General features: G+C 43.1%; 1 protein-coding gene across 4 annotated transcripts in view; it reads left to right on the top strand.

Moving 5' to 3' along the window:
• The window catches only part of cort (cortex), a 450495-nt gene that overhangs the window by 206816 nt on the left and 217871 nt on the right, over positions 1-25808 (top strand). Inside the window, exon 1 of one of the 4 annotated variants that reach the window (XM_011310141.1) lies at positions 8754-8897. The exons of the other annotated variants lie outside the window; for them this stretch is intronic. Coding sequence (XP_011308443.1) covers positions 8811-8897 — 87 coding nt within the window. The 5' untranslated portion in view covers positions 8754-8810. Of the gene's footprint in view, positions 1-8753; positions 8898-25808 lie in introns of those variants that run through there. 4 annotated transcript variants of the gene reach the window in all.

The following is a 25808-nucleotide window of genomic DNA, read 5'->3' as shown; positions in this document are numbered from 1 at the left end:
GGGGGGGTTATAAGCGTTGAACTATCTCTTGTACAGTCACTTGGCCCTTCCCAAGAATGAAGTCATCGCATTGATTGAAAAAATCCATTATCGACGAGACGAACCTCGTATTTAACGACATCAAAACCTGCTCAGAAACATCGTAGTAAAGTTTTTTGAAGTACTCTTCTGGGCTCCTGAAAACATGTGCTTCACTGCAACTGTCTCTGTTCAACCGTTTTTAAATTTTCCTCACTCGTGGAATCGTCGGTTCATCCAGGTCAAGTACACTGATGATGTCGATGGATTTTTTCCAAATGAATGCGAATTTCGAGTCACGAGAAGCAGCGAATGTTTGTTTTACCATCTCGACTCTTTTGTGACTCATTTACACGTAAATCCATTTTCTGTAGCTCTGCATTTAAAAGTTCCATTTGATCGAAAATATCGATGCATAAATTCAGTAGAAATAGGAAGCTGAATGACTCCATCTGAGTTAAAAACCCTTCAACCTTGGCGAAAACATCCTTGTCCCTACAATCAGTTTTGGAGTTTTCAACAAATTCCAGGATAACCGCGTAGTTGTCACGAACAGTTTTTAGTGACTCAACACGCACATACCACCTATCCAGGACAATGAACCACGTCAGAGAGAAAACGAATTTTGTTTCAGATGAAAGTCAATTTTTCAATTGGACTACTGGTTGAAATTACCTTGTGGGACAAAACGCTCCCAAGTTGGGATTATCAGGTGACTGCAAATTTTTGATAGCAGCCAGTCGTTTAGGTGAATCACGAAGGAAGTTGATGAGTGCTTTGATAATCCCAAGAAAGTTTATTATACACTGTACATTCTCCATTCCATCCTGAACGACTAAACTGACTGTGTGGTGTACGCAATGAACGTAAGGGGCACGTGGTTCGTCTCCTTGAATTCCACCATCGTAACACTGTCCACGCATGTCTGAAATCTCCAAATGATATCGAATCAAAACATCCTTGACCAGCTTGAACAAGGTTACAGATTTCGTATCTCCTGTTGAGTAGAATCCTGTGAAGATTTCTTCGACAGACAAGTCCGAATGAACTATTCTCAAGCAAATTGAAACTTGCTCCAATCTGCACATATCAGATGTTTCATCGACCATCAAAGCATAATACTTCGCATTCCTGATCATCTGCAACTTTTTTCCTCAAGACATCATGAGCCATGATCGATAAAATCTCATTCACAATGTCATGGCTCAGCCATTTACCCCCTTCTCGATTCAACCAGCTATGTAATTCAGGTACATGTTTCCTCAACAATTGCAGAATTTGAAGGAGGTTTGACTGTTCATCATTGTTCTGACCACGAAGGGGTAAACCTCGTTTCCCTAATAAGAGAATAGTCCTGAAAATCTCAGACAGTGCGACACGAGCATCAATCATTTCTTTTCCCTTGGCAGTGCAAATTTTTTCAACGATTGTTTGATTCCTCAAAGTATTTACTGCTTTCACCGCTTCCATATGCAAAGGACTGGCTTCATGATTAGAGAAACGAGCCACTGCATTGACCCAACAACTGAATCCACTCGTTACAAAAGCCTCAGGAGAAATAATCCCACTCATGCATTTACAGGATATACCTATCGAGCATATCGAACATATCGAGCATACAGCTCTCTTCAAAGAGTTCAGAGTGATCCACGAATGCTTAAAGAGCCACCGGTCCCATGTGCTTTTTGAAACTGACAATTCATTACCTGAAAAAGGGAAACGACGGATACGACAATAGGAAATTCAGCTGGAATGCAAGAGATGGTTAGGTTATGAATGATTTATAGAGAATATTACAGGATGGTTTTTTGTAACAAGAAGTTTTGCGTGAATCATTCTCACACTTTGTATCATCGTCAAACACTTTTTGTTTCTTCTTTGGTGGATGTTTGTCGGTGCGACATGAATCTTCGCAGGTTACGTTGCCTGGAACGGATATTCTGCGCTTCTGGGGCTCTACATCGATTGACTTCTTCAATTTTATGAGAAATTTTTCCATTTTGAAGTAGTGGATGTACTGCGCGGCTCAAGCACATTCAGGTAGACAATTTTATACACACAGTAGTCCACCGGCAACTCTTGGGAGCTCAGGTAGATGATTAGAGAGTGACGAGGAGAGAACACACACGCGATTCGAGAGGCTCAATCGGTACACGCGATCTTCTTTATCGAAGAGAATTTCCTTCATATTATTCTTCTTGTTTCTCACCAATTTACGAGTAATCAAATCCTATATAATAGAAGAGATAGGCCACTAATCGAACATGGCGGATCTCATGGGGATAAACGATAATTTTTCATTCGATTCGATAATCGAACGGGACCCCTAATCTGACATGTGATGAGAACGTCATCAACGTCACGGCTGCTTGCAGCCGCGGCGGCGCTAGTCAAAGAATATTAATAAAATTTTACTTATTTTCGTATTTTTTTCTGAGGTGTTGAATTCCGCACCTAGAAAAATTTCAAGTTTTGAGTACTCAACACGTTCAACTATGGTTTCGCCGCCCCTGTCAGCGCTCCAGTGGATTGAATTTGGAGTTCGATGGATCCCTGGTGATATGTTCAATGATGTTTGTGTTAATGGAGCTTTCCCAGGTTGCCTATTATCTACGAGGAGGGCTGTAGAGTAATTTTTTTTCTGATTTTCACTCCTACGAGGACGCTTAACGGTGATTTCTTCATCCTTATCAGATTTATCTTCTAGGACCTTGTCCTTCAAATTCCACGATTCCTCCAATGTAAAAGCCCCACATTTTTTACCTTTACCACGCCCTACATCTTTGGAGATCCTTGTGTGTACTTCTCGGGTTATTTTTCGGCTCGTCTCTTATTAGCAGGATGATCATTAATGATTTCATCAAACGCTAGTCATAGGCTTAATGGGATTTTTGATAGTGCGTAACCAATCTGTCGTATTAAAATCATATTTTTTTATAAAACATCCCTATGCAATGTTCCATACAATATAAATTCATTGCAGAATGTCTTGACTTATTTGACTTATTTAACTATAGACGGTCCTCGAAAGGAGGAGTGCACAATTAGCCTTGCGGCCATTTTGCGCTCTGCCTGGCGCAGCCGTCTAGTCGAGAGGTGTCAGCATCTGTGCCCCACGTGCGAATTCGTAGAGTCCCTTGAAGCCGTCCCTGTTGACGTAAAGATCTTTAAGGCAGTTGGTCTCAAAGATATCCAAACGGAGTTCATCAAGACCACTGCATTTTGTACTGAGATGGTGGGGGTCCTCCTCCACCGAACCGCATCTCGGGCAAAGAGGGTCATCTCCCTTGCCGATTCTCGCCAAGTAGGCAGCTAACGGCCAGTGTCCCGTGATAAGCCCTAAAAGGGCTCGCAGCTTTACCCTGCTCAGGGACACGAGTTCGTCCGCCAGTTTCCTGGAGGTTTCGCGGAAAAGGGATCTGGTGTGTCTGACGCCCATCCCTGAGCTCCATCTCTCCACCACTTCCCTGTCCGCGCGCTTTTGGATTAATTCCTTTATGTAGTCTGAATGAACGCCAACGTGGTCTTCATCCACCGGCGCCATTGCCTGACATCACTGTTTGGCCAGCATATCGGCTTTTTCATTGCCAAGTATGCGGGCCTGACCTGGTATCCAGGACACCTTTAATTTGTTGCAGGTTGCAACTTTATCCATCAACTCTATGCAGTCGTTTACGAACCTGGAGCCACTCTCGTGTTTAAGTAGGGCCCCTAGTGCCCGCCTGCTATCCGAATAGATGTGTATTACCTTGCCCTTGTCCTGCCTGGCCAGTATGATTCTGGCGCAGGCTATCAAGGCAGCTAATTCTGTTTGAAGCGGGGTTGCGTTTGGGTCGATTGGACCACACTCCTGCTCCCGCTCGGCCGCACATCTTGGAGCCGTCCGTGTACCAGACCAGCCCGTGAGGTGGCGACCATTTAGAGTCCACCCAGGCCTGTGTGTCCGCAGTGCCTAGGTTAACCTTGAACCTCTTGTGAGGGTGCCATTCAGTTCTGCATGCGTCTCCCCCTTTGGACAGCGAGCTCAGGAGCACCCTGTGCTCCGTGAGGAGCAAAGCATGTCCCTTCTTGGCTTCCCTCCAGGTGCCAGTTAGTTTCAGCCTGGCTGCTGTTGTTAGCGCCACATCTCTTATGATGAGGTGTGGCGGCTGCATGAAGAGTAGCGCTTCCAATGCCGAGGTTGGAGTCGTTCTGAGCGACCCCGTAATTCCCAGCAGAGCAAGCCTCCCCAGTCTATCCACCGTTTTCCTGTGGCAGGCCTTGTTCATGGCCGGCCACCAAGCAACAGCTGCATAGGTTAGTTGTGAGAGCATGATGGCTGTATAGATCCATCTTACGACCTTGGGTCTTAGCCCCCACGTGCTTCCAAACATCCTTCTGCAGGCCCAGTATCTCCCTATGACTTTGCTAGCTTGCTGGTTGATGTGCTTTTTCCAGCTGAGTCTTCTGTCGATCCATAGACCCAGGTACTTTACGTCCTCTGAGAAGCTCAGTACTGTGTTGTAGATGGAGGGGGGTTTAACCACCAATCTCCTCTTGCCAGTGAAGAGCACCATCTCAGTCTTTCCGGGGTTAACCTTGAGGCCATTTGATGTGCACCATCGCTGTACGTGATCTAGTGCCTTTTGCATTTTAAAAGATAGCGTACCGCCATCCTTACTGGACACAAGCAGCGCTACGTCGTCTGCATAGCCTATCGCCTCCACCCCTAGCTCCTCCAGCCCAGGCAGTAGCCCGTTCACAACGAGGAGCCACAACAGGGGAGAGATACCCCCCCCCCCCCCCCTGCGGGCAGCCCCGTCCCGCGAGCGCCCTGACCGTGCTGTCGCCCAGGGAGGAGGAGACCACTCTTGTTCGGAGCATAGCAGCTATCCATCTAATGATGGGCTGTTCGATGCCGAACGATGCTGCTGCTTTCTCGATGGTGCTGAAGGAAGTGTTATCGAAAGCCCCCTCGATGTCAATGAAGACACCGAGCGTGGCCTCCTTTCTTGCTTTGGCACCTTCGATCTTGCCCACCAGGCAGTGCAGGGCAGTCTCCGTTGACCTGCCGACCTGGTAAGCGTACTGGGAGAGGCTGATCGGATTGGTCCTCAAGCTCCCATTTTGATGTGCCTGTCAACGAGCCTCTCCAGTGTTTTTAGGAGGAAAGAGCTCAGACTGATAGGCCTGAAGGATTTCGTGTTGTCATAGCTGCACTTCCCCGGTTTGGGGATAAAGACAACCCTGACCTCCCGCCATTTATAGGGCACATGCCCAAAAGCAAGGCTTGATCTTAGTATTGACAGCAGCCTGTGCAGGAGCTGCGGTCGTTGGGCTGTGAGATGATCTCTGTGATGATGATGACTATGATCTCCCCCAGCCCTTGCGTTGGTCCCCCTGAAAAGACCCTGCGAAGCCTGGCTACCTGTGGTAGGGCCTCCAGGTCATCACAGAATCCCTTCCAGGCGGTTTTCTTTGATTTTTTGATGAGTCTTTTGTACTCCCTCTGCGCATTTCTGTACTGAGTCCAGTCCTCATGGCTCTTTGCTCTATAGGCATGGTTCCAGAGTCGCCTGGACAGCACTCTGAGTTTATTCAATGAACGGCTCCACCATGCCACTTTTTTCCCCTGCCTGCTCGCTTTTATCGGGCATGCCTTGTGGAAGGCGCCGATCAGGGCGTCGTGGATTGTGTCCACTTGATCCTCTAATCTGCGCACGTTGCTGGGCCTCAACCGCCGTTCCCCCAACCTTGCCTCCAGCTCCTCTTTAAAAGAGGTCCAGTCGGTAGTCCTGGGGTTCCTGCGTGCGGGACCCTGCAACTTCCCGGCTCTGCCTTCAATGCTGAATTTGATGCGTCTGTGATCGGATAGTGTGTCCTCCTGGTCCACCCTCCAGTCAACGTACCGTTTCGCTAGCCTCCTGTCACACAGCGTGACGTCGATGACACATTGGCAGCGAGAAGTGACGAACGTGGGACTGGATCCCCTGTTTAGGATCTCCAGGTCCATGTCTGCCAGGTATTCCAAGAGGGATATGCCTCTGGCGTTATTGTTCTCACTGCCCCAAACCACGTTCTGCGCGTTTGTGTCGCAGCCCACGATGAGTGGCAGCCCATTGTTTTTACAGTAGCGAACCAGCTTCCTCAGTTCTCCCGTGGGCGGCGGCAACGCCGAGTTAAACGGAAAGAAGGCAGAGCAGAAGACAATGTCTTCGTATCCGCCCTCTCCCCGCAGGCCCACCGTCACCGCGACAAGGTCCCTGTGACAGAAGTTTACCATTCTCCTGGAATTACAAGCTCTTTTAACGGAGATGCAAGTCCTGGGTCCTGGTTCCCCCTGTGCGAAGAAAAGCTGATTGCCCCTCAGGTTAAGTCCTCTTGCCATGCCCCCTGTCACCCAGGGTTCTTGGATGAAGCAGAATGTCTATAGTATATAAAGTTCAAAAAATAATTAAATAAATTTCTCCTGTTATTTTTTCTGAAGAGAGACGTATTTAATAATGTGCTTGTGAAAATAAACGTTAAATTTTTTTAATTAATCAATTCTTACTATATAAGCCAACGTTAAGTCGCTTTCGAAACCCGGGCCTGCACACTGTTCTGAACCCTTTAGCAGATAGTTCCATGATGCGTTTTCCGTATATATTTTCGAGTGACTCTTTGAGAGCAGCATCCCATTCAAAAAGACCAGTTGATTCCTGCAAGTTCATTTCGATGTTACATTTTAGATACATTGGAAAATAGATACCAGCTCCAGCGGCAATTTCTATCTGCGGGATATTCTAAATAAGATTCTTATTAGTTTAGGAAATGGTAAATAGAAAAAATGATTATAAGAAGGATAAAAACCTTATTCTTCCTTGATTGAGTGAAATACTCTGGAATCTATAAATTGAGAAATGAGTGATTTGAAACCTGGAATGTCATACAAAATTCGATAAAAAATCGCCAGCAAAAAATTGATCATTTTCATTAAGAAAATGAATCATTACCACAAGTAGAACAGAATCATGAGTCTCAACAATGTTTGCTATCTGCATGTTAAAGGCTCTCTCCATCATAGCCGAAACCCTCCTCTCGAATTTTACATCTCTCTCAGTGAGTAAAAAAATCGGAAACAGCAAGTATAACAGGCACTATAATGAAGACACTTTTATAGATTTAGTGGAAAGATGGTCTGTAATTAAATTAATAATATTAAGCAATTAGTAGCAGAAACAACTAATTCTGATAAAATTTGCAATTATCAGTAAACGTCATTTAATTTTGAAATTAATATTATGATTGATGAAATTTTTTTGGAAATTATGACACCATAAGCCGGGGCTCCTCCTTAAATGCATCGCCTCTCAGAAGGAACTCACCCAGTGCATTCAGAATAACGGTTATGTGCATGTTTATCTGTATTTCCTTGTCCTAGAATAGTGGCCAACGAATATAGATTTCATCCATCGTTCACTGGGTCTGTAATGATCCCAGCCCCATCTGGCATTTCACCCTCAGACTCGTCTGACAATGATATAAAATTGACAGAAAACGGTGCATCTGAAGTAGCTGAAGCACTTGGATCTGAATGTGTCTTTTGGACATAAGCCCCTCGTGGGCGCAAACGAAGAGTGCGACGAAGAGGAGCAGTAGTTGACGTCTTCTTCGTGGTCTGATGGGATTGCTTCGATTTTTAAGTCCTATATCCATCAAATCCGACTCCTTATGGATATCCCTTGCTAGAGTTTTGTTAGCCTGAATATTGCTGTTTTTTTTTATTTTCGACTCAAGTCCATCTTTTTCTTATGGTTCATCACAGTTTGTGAAAAGCATTTCTGTTTCTCCAGTTCAATGTTGCCTTCCTGGTCAACATTAATTTTGTGCAACACTGTTTCATCAGCTGTTGATGGAAATCATAAAATTAATGTATTGAAAAATATTAGGCCCAATTAATTTATAGCGATGTTTGTCGACCATTTCATTTTTTTCAGTTTCTTCTTCAATTTATGCAAATCATTATATTCATAAACATAGTATTGTGACGCACAGTTAGCAGCAAGTATCTTGGCTTTCTCTTTGGTCGCTTCTTCTGTAATGTGATTCGTCCAGAACAGGATAACCGCTGAATTGGGTTTGCAACCACTGGACGGGAACGTGGGACAGGTCCACCACGTTAGTCAGCCTTTCCCGGATCTCAAAAGTTAGGCCAAAACGTAATCCACTTGGTTCTCGTGGCATCATCGTTTCAAGATCGCATGGATTCGACTCGAATCGGACGATTGCGATGCGTCTGAAGAGGATCAAGTTATGACGCTGTTTTTCTATTTCCCTCGGTGATTGTTTCGTCTCCGAATCACAATGTTTCTCTGATAGGATAATTCTTCCTAAAACACTGATATTAATATCACTTGACACAAAATTTTAATTTTTACACGTGAAAACGCTTCTGACAGGTAAATATCTACTCAGAATTAATATCCATAATTAATATATAATTACAATAATACCTTAACGTAACGTAATTATGTTAATATTCCACAATCAACTTTCGAAAATGTAGTGTATTCTGTTGTTCCTCTAATTATTAGTGTTTCCTCAACATTCAAGGTAAAAGATGATTTTTAGCATTTCTCAATTTGTCCCTCATATTTAATACCAAAGGACAATGAGATAGAATACTATCTGAATCATCGTCACCTATAATAATAATAATTGATGTAATGAAAGTTTAAGAAACTACTTCCCTTTTCTTTATAGATCAAAGACTGAAGATTCTGCAAGACCTCCAACCTCCTTTGAGAGTGATTACTGCGCTGATATAGATTATGAGTCAGAGGAATCAGTGTCGAGTGCACCTGAATACGTGCAGGAGTTGTATCCTGAGGCTGATAATTCTGATCACAGTGACAGAAGTGAGGATGGAAACAGTGACGCTCAATCAGAACAAGCGAATTCTCCAAGAGAATGTCAATCGAGATACGCGGGAGCGTATCGGCCAGGTACATATTTCGTAACCTCTAAACCTCCAACCCAAACAATAAACAACAGGCCGAGCGCTCCCAGGTATCTATACACGACCCAACTACCGCTTCCACGACCTCCAAAACTAATTTTCGTAATTAAATTGAAACACGGCAATTTAAAGAAAAAATAAACTTAGTTACATCACCTAAATCGCGTATGCACTTTTCATTAATTCTAATCCTCTTGCAATTAGACGCACCATTGAAAAGATTCGCGCATAGCAACGGATTTTTTCGCATATTTTCCGCGGTGAGATTATCTCAAAACTGAAGCCGTCAGATTTTTGTTTGAAAGTTGGCAGCATCTGTTTCCAATGGGCGCTGTGTTATCGGTTCGTAATCAGCGTCGCGCGCGAATAATGACAGGTTGGCAAAAGTATCGTGGAAAGTGCGCTGAGAAGAGATAAGTTGAGTTTATTTTCAGTGATAAATGAAAAAAATATTTTCATTGATAAATTAAAAAATAGAAATGCATAATTTTGCATCTCATGGGGGTTGACACCTAACCCTTTTTCTATTTTTTTCACTTTGTTCATTTATCCTTGGAAATAAACAATTTTTCTAAAAAAACGCACTTTACTGCACCCTAAAGTATGAAATGTATTTTGAAAATACAGTTTTCCAAAACAAGAGATGTTTTAGAAATAATTAAGGAAAATGCCTTGGAAAAATGAGAGAAAACTTAATTAATTGTTGATTATCCATACATGTGTTTTGAGAGAAAAATAATGGATTATTTCACGTAGCCAAAATGCAAGTGGCAGGCGCCGCAAAAAAAGAGACAAGAAGATATATAACTCCTAATATCCCGAAAAAATCTAAATCAAATCGATTTTATAAAATCATCTGACCTTTATTGTGCATTGCATTCAATTCATAACCTCAAACAGGCTTAATATGAAATTTCAAAAATTTTATTCTCGTTCTAATTTTTCTTTCCAAAAAAAAGAATAACTCGGAAAATAAACTGATCAATTTCACTTACAATTTGATATATTAATCGAAAACCTGGAAAATAAATAAATACAATAACTAATTAATGAATTATCTACATAAATTAGAAATTCACGTAGTTGATTGAAACACTATTATCGCTCACTCATGAATCAAAACTTATATTATACAGCAATGCATCGAATAGAAAGATATATACCGTATATACTCAATAGTCCTTATTCCAAATGCAGAATTGAATGATTGTGAAGGAAGAATAATGAAATTATGTGGAGATACATAAAATTAATCAATTAGTTAAACTCCAGGGCACGGAAGACTCATTCCAATAATTGGATATTGTCGATGCATTTTTTATTTTATTTAAATCTAAGTAATAGTAAGATTCTTTCATTCGATAGTATCTTGGGTAGTGGAAGGGTAAAATCTCTTGCCCATTTTGAAAAAATGCTGGAAATCCCCCCAAAAACAAAAACAAAAACAAAAAATGTTTTTGTAAAAAAATGCGCCAAGCACATATTTCGATGCTGTTCATTTGAAAAAAAAAATTGGAAAAAACTTGAAACAAAAATTACTTAACAATGAAGCCATAACTATGGAAATTAAAAAAAAAATACACAAATAAAAAAAGACGCCAAGCTCATTGAATTTACCATTGAGGAAAGCTGGTGATGATAGGAGTGCGTAAATCGTTTTGAGTTCTTCTCCAAATAAGCAGATCCATTGATTTTAATAAAAGAGAAGTACTGAGAAAAGCGCGTAAACACTCTCACGGTCGATATGCAAATGAGAGAGATTGACCTGCCATAATGTGACAGGTGATATAATTTAGTGCGTTCACATGACCTTATTGAATTATCTATATTTGATAACTCGGAGCTGTCCAGGAAGTGGCGCCTCAGGTGTCAGAGGTGAGAGGCTACTGGTCATCTGAGGCGAGCGAGTCAATCAGCTGAGTGGGTCATGTGTGTTGGTGAGTGCGAGTGTGCGAAAAAGAATTCGGTCGAAAAACGAACATTCTCTCCAGCTGTCAGCAACTGCTGACGTTCATGAGTTGATCTAGAACACAAAAGAGATTAATCGAGCCCAGACAATAATTACTCGATGGTCAATATCACCACTAGACTCTATCGGCGACGATCAATTGCCAGCACAGTCAGAATCAATGGAGGCGTAAATTCCGCCGATCTGGACTGACTGACTCCCGCTCTAGCCCAGGCTCCAAGATAAAGGGCGTAAATCCTCATCGAGGTCCGGACAAGAACAGAGCAGTGGTGGACTCAGCCGACGAGATGAACTATCGTTAATCAGCATGATGCTTCTGAGAAGATCTAGGTGCGCTGGACTAGAAGATCAGAAGTCACTGATCGAAATTGGTAGCAGGGCGAGCTTAGCGATGGGCCGCTGAAGAGTAGAGCTGGACGTCTTGATGGTTACCACCCTGGTGAGTCCATCTCTACCAGGATGGAGAGCGATTACTCTAGCGAGAGGCCATTTCGGTGGTGGAAATCTCTCGTCAGTGAGAAGAACTATAGAACCGATCTTGATGTCGTGAGATGGGTGGTGCCACTTAGAGATGGACTGGAGATGCTGAAGATAACTGGCAGACCACCTTTTCCAGAAGCTCTGAACTTTCTGCTGGATGAGCGTCGTTGAGCAAGAGATGAGCAAGCTGGCCCGATTCCTTGGACGCCATTAAGAAGAGCTTTTTAATTTCTTTGTCGGCTCCGAGGAAATTTGTTCCACAATCTGAGAACAAATTCCTACAGAGCCCGCGCCGAGCAACAAAACGACGATACGCTGCCATGAAGCCGTCAGATGGATAATCTGAGACGACTTCGAGATGAACTGCGGACATAGTCATACAGACGAAAATTGCGAGCCATCCTTTACAAGATTTGTGGCCACGTTCTTTCCATGAGCGGAACGATACTGGACCGGCATAATCAATCCCTGTATTGAGAAATGCACGGCCAGGTGAGAGACGAGCTACTGGGAGCTGACCCATGAGCTGTTGAGCTCTTATTCCTCGCTGTCTTGCGCATGGACCGCATTTTAAAATGAATGATCTTACTGGTGCTCTTCTACCAACAATCCAGTAAGATCGTCTGAGCTGACCAAGCGTGAGCTGCGTTCCACCATGAAGAGTCCTGAGATGAGCATCCCGAATAATGAGCTGAGTAATCTGAGACTCCTTCGGGATGATAGCTTGATGTTTGCTATCATTGTCGAGCTGAGCAAACTTGAGACGTCCGTCAACGCGAAGAATCCCCTGGTGATCAATATGCGCTGTCAATCGAGTGAGCGGATGAGAAGGTCTGAGTTTTTGCCCTCTGGACATGGTCATCAGTTCGGACGAGTAATGCGCTGACTGACTAGCCTTGATCCAGAAGAGACGAGCTTGTTCAATATCACCAGGGTGGAGAGCTGTCTTTAACGAAAATCCTGGAATTTTTCTGAGACGAGCAATAAAACGTTAGCAGAGAGCAGTAGTTCTGAGCAGCTTACTGAGCGAGGAATAGCGATTTACTAAATCCCAGATCTCTGGGTGCTGGACTTTGACGTTGAGCACTACACCAGGTTTCTCTTCAAGATCAGCTGATGCCACTGAAGAGAGTTCCAGAGATGGCCAACGAGATGAGCTCTTCTTGAGCCACGATGGACCCTGCCACCATAGCTCGTGCGACGCGAGTTGAGCTGTGGTTAATCCACGAGATGCGCAATCAGCTGGGTTCTCCTTACCAGGAACGAGCTTCCACTGAGCATCCGTTAATTCCTGGATGAGCTGGACACGATTTCTAACGAACTCCTTCCATCTGGAAGGGTGAGAGCTGGTCCATGTGAGCGAAACTGAAGAGTCGGTCCATAAGTACGTAGGCACATTAGAGAAGTTGAGCTGGTCTTTAACGTACTTTACGAGCTAAGCAAGAAGAACTGCAGCTGAGAGCTCAAGCCTTGGAATAGTGAGCCGTTTGAGAGGAGCTACTTTAGATTTCGAGCAGACCAATGAGATGCGAAGCTCTTCATTATCGTTGAGGACCTTGAGATACACAATGGCTGACATTGCAAGCTGAGAGGCATCTGAGAATCCGTGTATGTCAACAACGGAGTTCTGGAGCAATCCAATCCATTTGGGTATGAATACGTTGGACAACGAGGTGAGATCCTGACGAAAACTATTCCATCGATGTGCTATTTGAGGCGAAACTTCATCCTCCCAACCAAGCTTCTCAATCCAAATTTCCTGTAGGAGCATCTTCCCTCTGATGACTACAGGAGAGAGAAATTCGAGAGGGTCGTAGAGCTGAGCAATTTCTGAGAGAATAATCCGCTTGGAGACGGTCAATTTCTGCGATGGTTTGGTTGAGAAGACGAAGTTATCTGAATTGAGCTGCCAAGATAACCCCAGTATCCTGGTCTCTGAGTTCTCGTAGATTGGCTGGTCATTGGAGGTGCTGTCATGATCGAGCCATTTGAGAAGGTCTGAGCTGTTGCTGTGCCATTTTGCCAAAGGCATCCCTCCGACAGCGCAGAGATTGCGAACTTCTTGAGCTATTCTTACGAGCTGGTCATGCGTATCTGCACCTCCACAGATATCATCAACATATCTTCTTTCACGATGGGATCCACTGCCAATGGAAACCTGTGTTCTTCATCCTCAGCTAGTTGGAGAAGAACACGATTCGCGAGAAACGGAGCTGATCTAGTCCCATACGTGACGGTGGTCAATTGATACGTCGAGAATCCTCCATTAGAGTCGGTCCATAAAATCTGCTGCAGAGGCCAGTCATCTTCATGGACTCTGGTCTGACGGAACATCTTGGTGATGTCCGTCATGAAAATGACCTTGTGCTGCCTAGTCCAGAGAAGAACATCAGATATGTCGCGCTGCAGCTTAGCCCCTGTATGGAGAATATCGTTGAGTGATTTCCCTGAGCTGGTCTTCGCTGATCCATTAAAAACTATTCTCAGTTTCGTTGTTTCGCTACTCTCTCTGACTACGCCATGATGAGGAAGGTAGTAACTCCCGCGAATGTCAGATGGTCCTATTCGAAGCTCCTCAGAGACCCTCAACCCTCCTGAAGCCTGAGCTTCATGTGCCAAGGTCATCCCGTCAGAACAACAAGCGGTCTCCACCTGAACCGAAGACGAAGAGCTAACAAGAGAAGGAACCACCAACCTCATGTGATCGAGATCGACATATTCTTTGAGAAAGTCAGAGTAGAGCTGGAAGAACCGCTGATCTTTGGGAATCCTAGCGATCATCCGATGGAGACAAGCTAGAGCTGGGCGATAAGAATTTCCTAACAACGAAACTGGAGATGAGAAGGGCAATCGGACGATGTAACGACCTGAGCTGTGTCTTGAGTGAGTTTGACGAAAATGCTGCTCGCAGCTAAGTTCATCTGCTGAGAGGTTCGAATCAATCCTTCCAGGGACTTCCTCCTGTATCCAGAATTTAGAGAGAAGGTCTTCGAGTTGGTCATTAGAAACTTCTGAGACAGCCAGGTGATGAGAAAGTCGAGTTGGAGCTGGCGCTGGACCTATTGAGCCGAACACAATCCAGCCGAAAGATGTGAGCTGAGCAACTGGAGCATCCGCCCCTTGTTTAATTATGCTGGGCTTGATAATTCGAGCAAATACATCAGTGCCAATGAGCAGATCAATTGGAGCAGGGGCTCGGAAATCTGGATCCGCTAGATTCAGATCATTGAGATGATTCCAGTCGAGATCTTCCGCTGAGAAGGTCGGTAAAGTTGATGTGAGATGATCAAGAGAATGAGCTGTGACTTCAATGCATTCTGCTGAGTAGATCGATTGTAGCCTGAGATGAACTTCACCGGACGTTGTCCCAAACGACGACTCACCCACACCAGAAATGTGGATTGAGCTATGCTGCTTCTTCAGCTTCAATTGATACACGAGAGATTCCGAGATGAGCGATAGTTCTGAGCCTGGATCCAAGAGTAAACGAAATCCCAGAGAAGACCGATTATTAGGGCTAATGAGCAGGGCTAGACTAGTAGCGAGTAGGACTCCAGGTCGAGAACCATGAGAAGAGCTATGAGCAGAGCAAGAGATGGCCATTTGGGATTGTACTCCTCATTGCTATGATGGAGGAGCTGGCGTACGTTGGATGACCTCCCCAGCATTGTTGTAAGTCACTGAGGGTACCCCAGATGACTGAGCAAGTCTGGTTGATTGCTGAGGCTGAGGCAGTGTTGAAACAGTCTGATGAGCAGGTCGAGTCTGAGCAAGGCGACGAAAGCGATCTAGATGGAGAAGTCTGTGATGTTTCTCCTGGCAAGTTCTGCACGTGCGAGAGGTCTGGCAAACTCTAATGCTGTGCTTCCCCAAGCAGTTGTAACACAGGTAGAGTTTGTCGACAACTTCCTTCCTTGCGATGGGCGAAAGAGCTTTAAATTCGCTGCAAGAGGCGATGTAGTGGTCCCTCTTACAGTACGAACAAGGGTAGCCAGCGTCAGCCCAAGATGTCGATTGTGTGGACTGTATTTTTTGAGAAGGACCATGAGTTTGCTGAGCCGACTGCTGAGAAGGACGAGAGGCTGACATCTGGTTGACCTTGGCGCTGGTCTTCGTCATGGATCGAGTCTCAACGGTGGTTTGAGAAGGACGAGATGAGCTTGTTGAAGAGAGGGACTGCGATCCAACTTCCAGGGTCTCCATAGCTCGAGAGCGACCTTGGAGGAAATCAAGGAGATGGTCAAGAAAAGGATATTCAGTGGATGCACCGATCTTATTTTCCCATGCCTCCCTGAGCTTGTTCGATAGCCGACGAGTGCGGACATGAACGACTACCGGACCCCAATGATCAGTTGGCTGATCCAGGGCTTTAAGAGCACTGAGAGCTTCCGAGATCGAGCTGATCAAGAGATTGAGGTCCGAGGCGCTGTGCGATTTCATCTGAGCTGGATTCAGGAGCTGGTCAAGGTGAGCTGCAACGAGTAAGCATTTGTTCTCGTAGCGTTCAACGAGAGTCCTCCAGGCAATTCGAAACGAATCCTCAGAGATGGGCAAGTTGGAGATAAGCTTGAGAGGCGCACCAGAGAGACAGAGGCGGAGGTAGTGCATCCTCTCGACCCCTGGAATGTCCTGATTGGTGCCAACTAACGATTGGAAAAGATCTCTCCACGGCCTCCATTCCTGATAGATGCCTGAGAATTTGGCAGAGAAATCCCAGGCAGAGCACGACGAGTTGAGCTGGTCATATGTCCTTCCCCAGGTACACGTAGTGACTGGTTCAGGTTTGGAGCGCCTTTCTTCTCCAGGAGCCGTAACAGCGCCACCTTAGCAGCGGCGAGGTTCGTCAGAGCTGAATCAGGACCTGGTGCTTGAAATAATCGAGAGAGGTCTGGTTCTCGATTTTTTGAGACACTAGTTCCTCATGAGAGGCTTCCAGCTTAGCCCAATAATTCTCGACCATCATCAGCTTTGAGTCGAGAGCTGATACACCGAGCTGCTTGATGTCCTCTTCATTGCACTCCTTAAAAATGCCTTCTATGAAGGCAGCACGAGACATTTGCAGAGATATTACTGCTTCGAGAGTTGCCATTTTTAAAAATAGTTTTGCGCGAAGGACAAAATTAAAAAAAGAAAGGCAAGAAGGCAGTAAAAATTCAGAAAGCGAATAACGGCAGTAACGAGCTGAGAAATAGAGGTGATCAAGAACAGAGTCCCAAAACGCAGGCCGATAGCAGAGGAGAAAGCAGTGAAAAAATAATAAAAGAAACCGGCAGCGAATTTCAGTTCTTAAGCAGGTGAGAAAATTCAGTAAAAGCTAAAGAGAAATAATATTCACTTCCCTTTAGTTGAGGAGATCTATTTGAATTTTGCCGCCTTGAGCTGGTCGATGAAGATGCGCCTAGTTGCTGGGTCGGTAAACCAGGTCGCTGAAGTGGAGAGAGAAGAACTGGATGAGTACCGCTTGAGCTGGACGAATTCAAATTCATTCGGGAGGCGACTCTGCACGTTGAGCTCCACTGAACACTGAACACTGACGCTGGCCAATTAACATTCCCGTAAAACACTAAATGAGCGCGAAAACTAAAAAATATCCCGCGAATCCGGCTCGAAGGACCAAAATGTTCGATGCGGAATCTGGTTTTGGGAATATTTTTAGGAGATGGACGAGATATAATCGGATTGCGGGAGAGTGCGTGAGAGGATCAAATAATCACTCGCGTGGCGTCGTCACGGAAAGTCAACTTTAATTAATAAAAGAGTCACAAAATACACTTGTATTTATCACAAAAAAGAGCTGGGCGAGAATATTAAAATTCATGGAACTATTAACTTAATTCCGAGAAGAACTAATTAAATGAGCAGATCAATCGATTTTAACAAAAGAGAAGTACTGACAAAAGCGCGTAAACACTCTCACGGTCGATATGCAAATGAGAGAGATTAACCTGCCATAATGTGACAGGTGATATAATTTAGTGCGTTCACATGACCTTATTGAATTATCTATATTTGATAACTCGGAGCTGTCCAGGAAGTGGCGCCTCAGGTGTCAGAGGTGAGAGGCCACTGGTCATCTGAGGCGAGCGAGTCAATCAGCTGAGTGGGTCATGCGTGTTGGCGAGTGTGAGTGTGCGAAAAAGAATTCGGTCGAAAACCGCACAGTCTGGAAAATGAAACGAGAAATTCCTCCAAACACAGTGAGGGATATTTGGCCAGTTATATAAAAAAAATTACTGATTTCGGTATTCACATCAAATCATGATAATGTGACCTATGATGGCCAGTTATGTAAAAAAAATGACTAATCTCGGTTTCACATCAAATCGTGACAATGTAACACTTAGTTAGTAACCCCGATGGCGTCCCCGTATTTAAGTCATCGAAGGTGTCAATGACGCCGATTTACTTATCCATTAACGAATCGCCCTTCTTAGATCGAGTTAAACGTGAAAATATTCTCTTGGCTGGTCTCTTATTTGGGAGTCATCAGGTGGGAGTTCATAATTTATTAAAAACAGTCTCACCACAATTTCAAACTCTTGCGGCTGGCATTGATGTCTTTCTTCCACGAGGAAATATAGTCAACGTTCAACGTCTTCTCGTCTATGGTACTTGTGATTTACCAGCTAAGAGTGATATCATGAATTTGATCCAATTTAATGAGGCCTACGGTTGTCCCGATTGTGAAGGGCCAGGGGATACATTTCACCTAGCAACTGGAGGAACAACTCATGTATATCGATATACAGAATAGCTACCAGTGAGGACATCTGAAGATCCTATAGAACATGGACGAAAAGCTTTACAAACCAAAAGAGAAGTTTTACGCTGGAAAGGGTCTTGTATGATTCGAAAGTTAATGTCTGATCTCATTCGGGGACCAGCCATTGATAGAATCCATGCTGCTGATGGTGGAGTGATTGTGAAATTATTGAAACTTTGGTTTGGTTCACTACATCGTTCCTCCCCATATTCTTTGCTGTACGTCGAGGCTATCATAAATGCGAGACTAAAGTCGATAAAGCCAACAAAATTTGTGTATCGCATGAATCTGTGGGAGAACTATGCCATTGGAAATTATCAGAACTAAAAATGTGGGCATTTCATTATTCATTGCCAATTCTGAATGGAGTAATGAGAGCCGATTGTTTTTTAATTACTTGTTTTTGATAATAGCAGTATTGATTCTCAGCTCAGATTCTGTTTTCACCAGTTTGTTCGTGGATTTGAAAGACTGTACGTCTTGCAGTTGTGTTCAATTAATATTCATCAAATGCTCCATGTTGCTGAATGTGTTAAACAGATGGATCCCCTGTGGGGTTATTTCTGTTACTCATTCGGAAACTTGAGTTACTTTCAAGTATACATGTTTTCTATATTACTCCTTTTTTTAGTCTTTAGTTTAAAATGAGTATTTTTTTTATTCATGCAACGAAGACATTAAAAAAATGGTTAGATCATTAGATAATTCAGTAATTAATCAAGACAGGCTGGTGATTAATTAATAAAAGCATTGCAGTAATTGTCAAAGCCAATTGTAAGTACGATAATCGAACGACGCCGCTATCATAGTTTAGGGTGCGTTGAAAGTAGCAATTGGACGGGTTTTCGACGTCCGACGACCATTATGTTGAAGTCGGCCGAAAGTACGTTGAAAAATCGGTAGAAAATTTCAACATCAAAGTGTGACGGTACGGGAAGATAGAAGTACGTTGAAAAATCAACCAAAATTTTGACTCGGAATGACATAAATTATGACTCTTTTAATAGCTTGGTAATATTTTACGACAGCATGTAAGAAAGCCTGCTCCGGTTCATTCTTTATATTTTGTTGAGAAGATTAATGATTTTAATATGATTTTTATTGGCACAGTTATCACAGTCTTTTAAAGAAATATGATAAAAAAAAAATTTTCTCATTTTGGGCGCATTACTTGGTTTACATGAGCAATGAAATTCGGTAAGTCCTCCGAATAGTTATCGATCTCTGTTATTGTTAAATTTATATTATATGCACTCCATCAGAACGTCGCGGTATTAAGGACAACCTCGAAACTATCTGTCTTGACTTGGTCTCTGTTCTGTTTTCATTTTAGAGTTGGAAGGTCACGTAGACTTATCGATTTTACGTTACTGTTTTGAGTCATTGAATTCATCTTGGCATTTTAAAGACTCTGATTAAATTGTGACTTCGTTGATCTGAAACAATTAAGTCTCGTGACTCGGTTGTTAACGAGGTAACGGGATTTTAGGAAATCCCGCACATTAAAATCGATTTCTGGATCCCTTGAAATAAGTTCTCTGTTATGTCTGCTATCTTGACCCTCCCCGGGAATTTCTCCAATCGTCGAAGGGTGTGAGGACTAGGGCGCGAGTGCTTAGAGAGTTAGGAGGCCTGGAGGCAGGCAGCAGCACTGGGCGGTCACGTAGAAACATTCCCAGATCCTCTAAGAGACTTCCTGGCATTCAGTATAGGACTCATACTGGCGTACGGGCGCTCCATGTTACATGGGGGGGGGGCATTCAACGGCTGATCATTCGAAGGGGTTGTTCGAAGGGGTCAGTGGCGACGTTTGAATTCGGCGCGCTCCAGGAGAAACAATTGTCGGGGATATCCTCGCAACGGCGAGGGCAGTACCTCCCAGCCGCAGCCGAGAGTGGGGGGCATCGGAACTGCTGCCGACACTGCCCACTCACTAGTCAGAGCCGCTTCGGCTGACTCCCAGTGCGGACCACTGGCAGCTTTCTCTTGAGCTTTTGGTAGACTCCTAATGCCCTGCATTGATCTTCACGTTCTCTAGATGAGGGCAACGCTCTCCTTGGTAAACATCTGTGGGTGGGGGCAATACTCCCCTCGGGTGACGTTTTCTGGGTGAGGGTCCTACCCTACCTGGACACGCTCTCTATCTTTGCGGCTACCGTGATGAATCTGCCGCACCCTTGATGTTGTGCGAATTCCTCCTCACTCTCTCAGCCTCCCAGCACTTCGCTATCGTATGTCGTGCTCTGAGCGAGGTGGTCCTCGAGGCTGGTTTTGCATCTCGGACCCTCGCAAGCTCTCGGTGTCGTGATCCATGCGCCGTACTACTTCGCGGTCTCTCTTCTACGGGTTATTAAATTCGCGTATTCGTGGACCCTAGCCCTCTCTCCACGACCTAGCATCCTGAACAACCCTAGGCCTTCCCGCTTCTGTTCCGTTTGTCACCAGCTTTTAGCTTGTCGCAGCTTGTCTCTTCGATCACCGGTTAATCGTGTCTCTCTTAGGCTTTTACGGTTTTTCCAATTTTGTGTTGTCGCAAAGACGAGTTCCAACCTCCCTCCCCCTATCTTTCCGTGCTCTTCTTTTCGGATTTAGGATACATTTTGGGATTTGTAAGGTTTACGGACATCGGGTGAGGCAGGGCATTCCACTTCCTCACCCTCGTTTCGGTTCTCCTTGGTTTTTGTTAGTTTTTGGCCCATAAAGAAATAGCTGCCGCCCGCATTAATTCGGTTGGACAATTAGGATACGAGCATGAGAACGGGCGACAGTAATAACTATCCTTCATCTCCGGGACGAGATCAGGAAAAGTGTTAAAACGATAATTTATTTTATTAATTCTGACTTCAATTCGACTAATTTGGTTATTTATATAGTTATTCCTCTCTTATTTAAACATCACAGACTTCAGAAAACTGTTATATTTAATTAATAAGAAGGTAGTGAATTTTACAAATTAAATATTGAATTTTTGTCAGTAGTGCTCAGTAATCGATTTAAGGATGTTTTGCTGGTATTTTGTTATTTTTCCTATTTTTCTAAGATTTATTGAAAACTATCGATTGGATTGAGATATGAAAATATAGCGTTTGTCAGTTCCATCATGATTGACTCTTTCATAAAGTTTCATCCCGATACACTATTTTTTGTAACTTTTCAATAAAATTTAATAAAAAATCAATAAATTTTAGTGAAAAGTTATAAAAATTGGTGTATCGGTATGAAACTTTGTAGAAGGATAAATCATGATGTGACGGATAAACGCTATATTTTCATATCCCAATCCGATTGACAGTTTTCAATAAATCTCAGATAAATAGGAAAAATAACAAATTACCGGCAGATTATCTTTACGGAAATTTTATTATTTACTTTTTTAAAATTGTATCGGGTCTTTGGTTTTATTAAAATTGTTCTCTCCGACATTTTAGGGATTTATTTTGTTCGATTTTTGATATCTCAGTCAGATTCCCTTTCAGCTTCTAACCCCAATTAAATTCCTACGTATCGAGCTGCTGAAGCTATAGAAAATAGAAGTAAAGAAGGATTTCGATGGTGGTCAATCTTCAATCCATCTAATGACCTGTCGCCTAACATTTTGATTTTGGATTTTCTGTTGGAGTAGTTGGTACCAGAGGACCGAGTAATGGAAGGAGGGTTCTGTGAACCTCCCAAAATTAGATTGCAATACAATCCGTAGAATGACAGAAATTGTTGAATATAAAATCACTCACTCGTGTCAACCACGACAGCAGGGGCAGAAAGGGCTTAAGGAATTTCAGGGTGACAGGGTGACAATTTCAGAGTTCACTTCTAGACTGTTTTTCGATATATTTTTGCTTCCCAATGGAAGCTTTGTATTCGGCCATATGCAAGTTCCCAATTTTTTCTGTTAGGATAACTCAATGTAGCCTGAAAAGTCCGAATATGCGGTTTTTAGGTGGTATGTCTGTATGTATGCATGTATGTATGCATATATGGGCCTGTTTTTTGCCCTTTTGCTCTCTCTCTCTTTTTCTTCACCAGGGATTTATCCATTAGCATGATTTTCCGAATGAATATGCACTTTTAAAACCTTTATCTATTGACACCGATTAGTATTGAAATTTCCATGACGATTCAGAACAATCCGTAATTTTGAACAGAACTTTTTTTTTTGTCCAATTTATTCACGAAGGACTAATAGAATCCTATGAATTTCTCTTGTGCATATAGATTTCCATGCACTGCATCCATTGACACCAGTTGGACTTAGAATCGGCAGAAAGATTTAGAAATATTCGTATTTTTTCGAAAATTGATTTTCAACGACAACTGAAGTAATTATTATTAGAGAGCTCTTAGTCGTATCAGAATATGGAGAGAATCACATCATTTATTGTTAAGTGATAGCATATTGTACATGACATTTTTTTCGTTTCTTTTGTGATCAACGGGAAATATTATGAGCAATATTAATGAAATGACTGCTCAATTTTTTTCTCTCAAGGCATTCTCGTTTAAATAAAAACATGATGAAACTATCCCTATTATTTTGCAATTTTCAGACAATCCATTTGAAAGCTCGTTGCTAATTTCTGAGCAACAACAGCAGGTGCTTACAATGACATTCCCCACTTGTTCTCCTTGTTGTTTCTGCCTTTCTCCTCTCTTAAATTTCTGTCTACTGAGAGGATACGAATGGGTTTTTCATCAGAGAAATTATTAGCATAATGTTTATTGTTTTCGGTGAAGCCTAACCATACTTTTACGAATTTTAAAAATACCTACCAATTATATATAATTCTAATCTGGTGACTGTAAAAAAAGAGACATTTTTCACATGAACAGTCACTGCGGACAAGTACCTGAATTGTCTCAACCAAATTTAGTTTGCCAAGAATATAATGATATTTTCTAAGTATAGATGAATGGAGGAATGTTTCATGTGCATTAAGGGAATGTGGAATTTAAATGCAAATGAATTGTTAGTGCCCGGGCAGTGTGATCAGATGCGGAAGAAACCTCTGTCCTTATGGAAGCCAGGGTGGTGTATATTCGCCCAGATATCACGGTATATACTGACGCTACATCGGCTCTCCCCGGTGGAGTGTTCGCCTATAACACTCAGTATTTCAGATTTATTATCGTTTGTACTCCAAATTCATCCGCTTAGGCGGCATATCAGACTGCAAGCAAAATAACAAGTAGAAGAACTGCGGATACATTCATAAAAGGTGGTTAGTAAGCACTTCAATTAATAATAATTAAATATACTACCACTGCTTCTCGTCGTTACAATGCTTGACCATTTCTGAATCAACAGACACTGAAAACTTGGGGGTTAAACTATTGACAATGAGAGTAAGACCACTTCTTTGCCGTTCACAGTACATAAGTACTGTTGATCATATGGGTAAAATGGTCATTTCGAAAAATTGAGACTACACAGAACCAAGTGTGCGATGATAATCACTCATGTCATCAACCCCGTGCTTCTTGAATAATTGTCGAAGATGTTGAGGATTTGCGGTTTTCACTCATTTTGGATGAGTTTACTGACTTTTAGAAGAAAAAATTATGGCAATCTGCATTAAATATTTCAGTGCGACGAAAAGTGATATTACACTGATTTTCTTGGGTCACAAGTACTACCGCTGAGGTTCTCTATGAAAAGTTCACTGAATATTCAAAGGAAATTGATCTACCAATAAAAAATCTGGCGGGAATTGGTAGTGATGGAGCCACTAACATGTGCAGTGTGACCTTGGCCGGGGAATTAAAATATAATAATTCCCGGCGAAGACACGATATTGGGGAATTTACGATATTCTGAAAAATTAGGGAAATTGATTATAATTTACGGGAGGACCTGAAATAATAAAGGGGGAGGGGGTTGAAATGATTACTCGGGGGGGATTTATAAATAGACTATGTGTATTCTCATCTCATAACACAATATTAACACAAAAATAATCCGGACCTTTTGACTAATAACTCGCGGATGGAGGGTAAGGCCAACTCACTTGCGGCTACGCGAAATATTATATAATAAAAACAGGGGGTGACTCTAACTCTTGGAAAACGGGGAGAAGTGAGGGGGGCCGACTGAAATGGTAATCATTAATAGGGGGCTTAATTTACAACTAACATAAATTTACTGGAGGCTCACCGTTGGGGGGAAATTAACACGGGCAGGGAAATTCGTTGGGGCAGGGAATAAAGAATGGAGCACTCACGGGGAATGGTGTCCTCAAAATCCTCTCGGTTTTCCTCGGGGTTGATCCTCCTTCTTTCCTTCTCTCTCCTCGTTTTCCTCGGATGCTCTTCTCCCAAAAAATCCTCCACACACTCCACACAATAGTTCTCCTTCTCACGATCTTCCCAACAGTTCTTTGACACAATTATTCACACTCTAGTTCCTCTCACACTATTTCCGCACACTTTTCTCCTTCGCACTGTTTCTCTCCTCCAAAATAGTTCTCACCAGTTCTCGTCACAAATTGTTCGGGGTTTCTTCGGGGCAACTTTTCACAGGGTCTCTTTAGACTAAGTCCTCTTTTTAATTCTTTCTGGGGCAGTGACTCGTGGGGCAGCGGCGGCACGAGTGAAGGCTGCCAATCATCCTCACCTCTTCCTCCCGATTATGGTAATAATCGGTGTAAATCGGGGGCATTCGTTATTGTGTGTCCTTTTCCTTCTTTTGACACAGGGACGTTCGCGAGGGATGTCTCCTTCTTCCGGGGTCATGTGGGATCCTCTTCCTTGATGCGTGAGTGCTAGGGCGAGGGGAAATGGGGACGGGGGTAAGGAATATCTGGGGATGGGTTGCCCAACGGTGGCGAAAAAAGAGTAACTTAAACCTAACTTAACCTAGGAAAAATAAGCTGTATCAATTAATGACAAGGGGGGGGGGCGCAAAATTCTGCCTCATCACAGCAGTTAGCAGAGTTGGGGGAACGCCCTCTGATGAGAGATTAGATAATTTCGACATCTAATTCAAATATTAGAGAACATTTCGCGATGCAATTCATACTTCAACACAACGTTTTCCGATTCATACCTATAATCAGCCTTGTTCATCGACTAAATCGCCACTTCATTATTGATTGATTCCTTCAGAATCTGTTCCAACTGACAGCACCCAATGCATAACCGGAAGGTCCCGGGTTCAAATTCCGGTCTGGTCTATCTATTTTTTCAGTAATTTTTCTTGTAAAAATTATATCGAGAATTATCCTGTTCCCCTTCCTACCTAATCCACATCCTATTCAACGACTTCTTTGACGACACAAAAATGTGGAACGCTATAAAAACTTCCCGTCTACTATATAATAAGTTGGACCAACGAATTGGTAAAACGGATGCCCATTAATTTTAGAATTCTTAAAATGTCGACTCGATTGACGTCTAGTCAAATATCAAACACGAACCAGAGATTGACCTCCGATAATTTACCGACAAATTTTCTACCCGCAGAATTCGCCACGTCAATAATTGAAAGTCAATTAAGAAAAGCAATATTCTTCGACTGTTCAGAATATTTGTCGCAAGAAGTATTGACGGATATCGCTGCATTTCGGTGTTACTTGAATGGTTTTAAAGACGTCGGTGGTTGTTGT

The sequence above is a fragment of the Fopius arisanus genome, unplaced genomic scaffold, assembly GCF_000806365.1.
Source record: "Fopius arisanus strain USDA-PBARC FA_bdor unplaced genomic scaffold, ASM80636v1 scaffold00073, whole genome shotgun sequence".
NCBI classification, from domain to species: domain Eukaryota; kingdom Metazoa; phylum Arthropoda; class Insecta; order Hymenoptera; family Braconidae; genus Fopius; species Fopius arisanus.
Note: the sequence above shows the minus strand (reverse complement) of the source record. Positions and strands in the feature narration are given on the sequence as shown.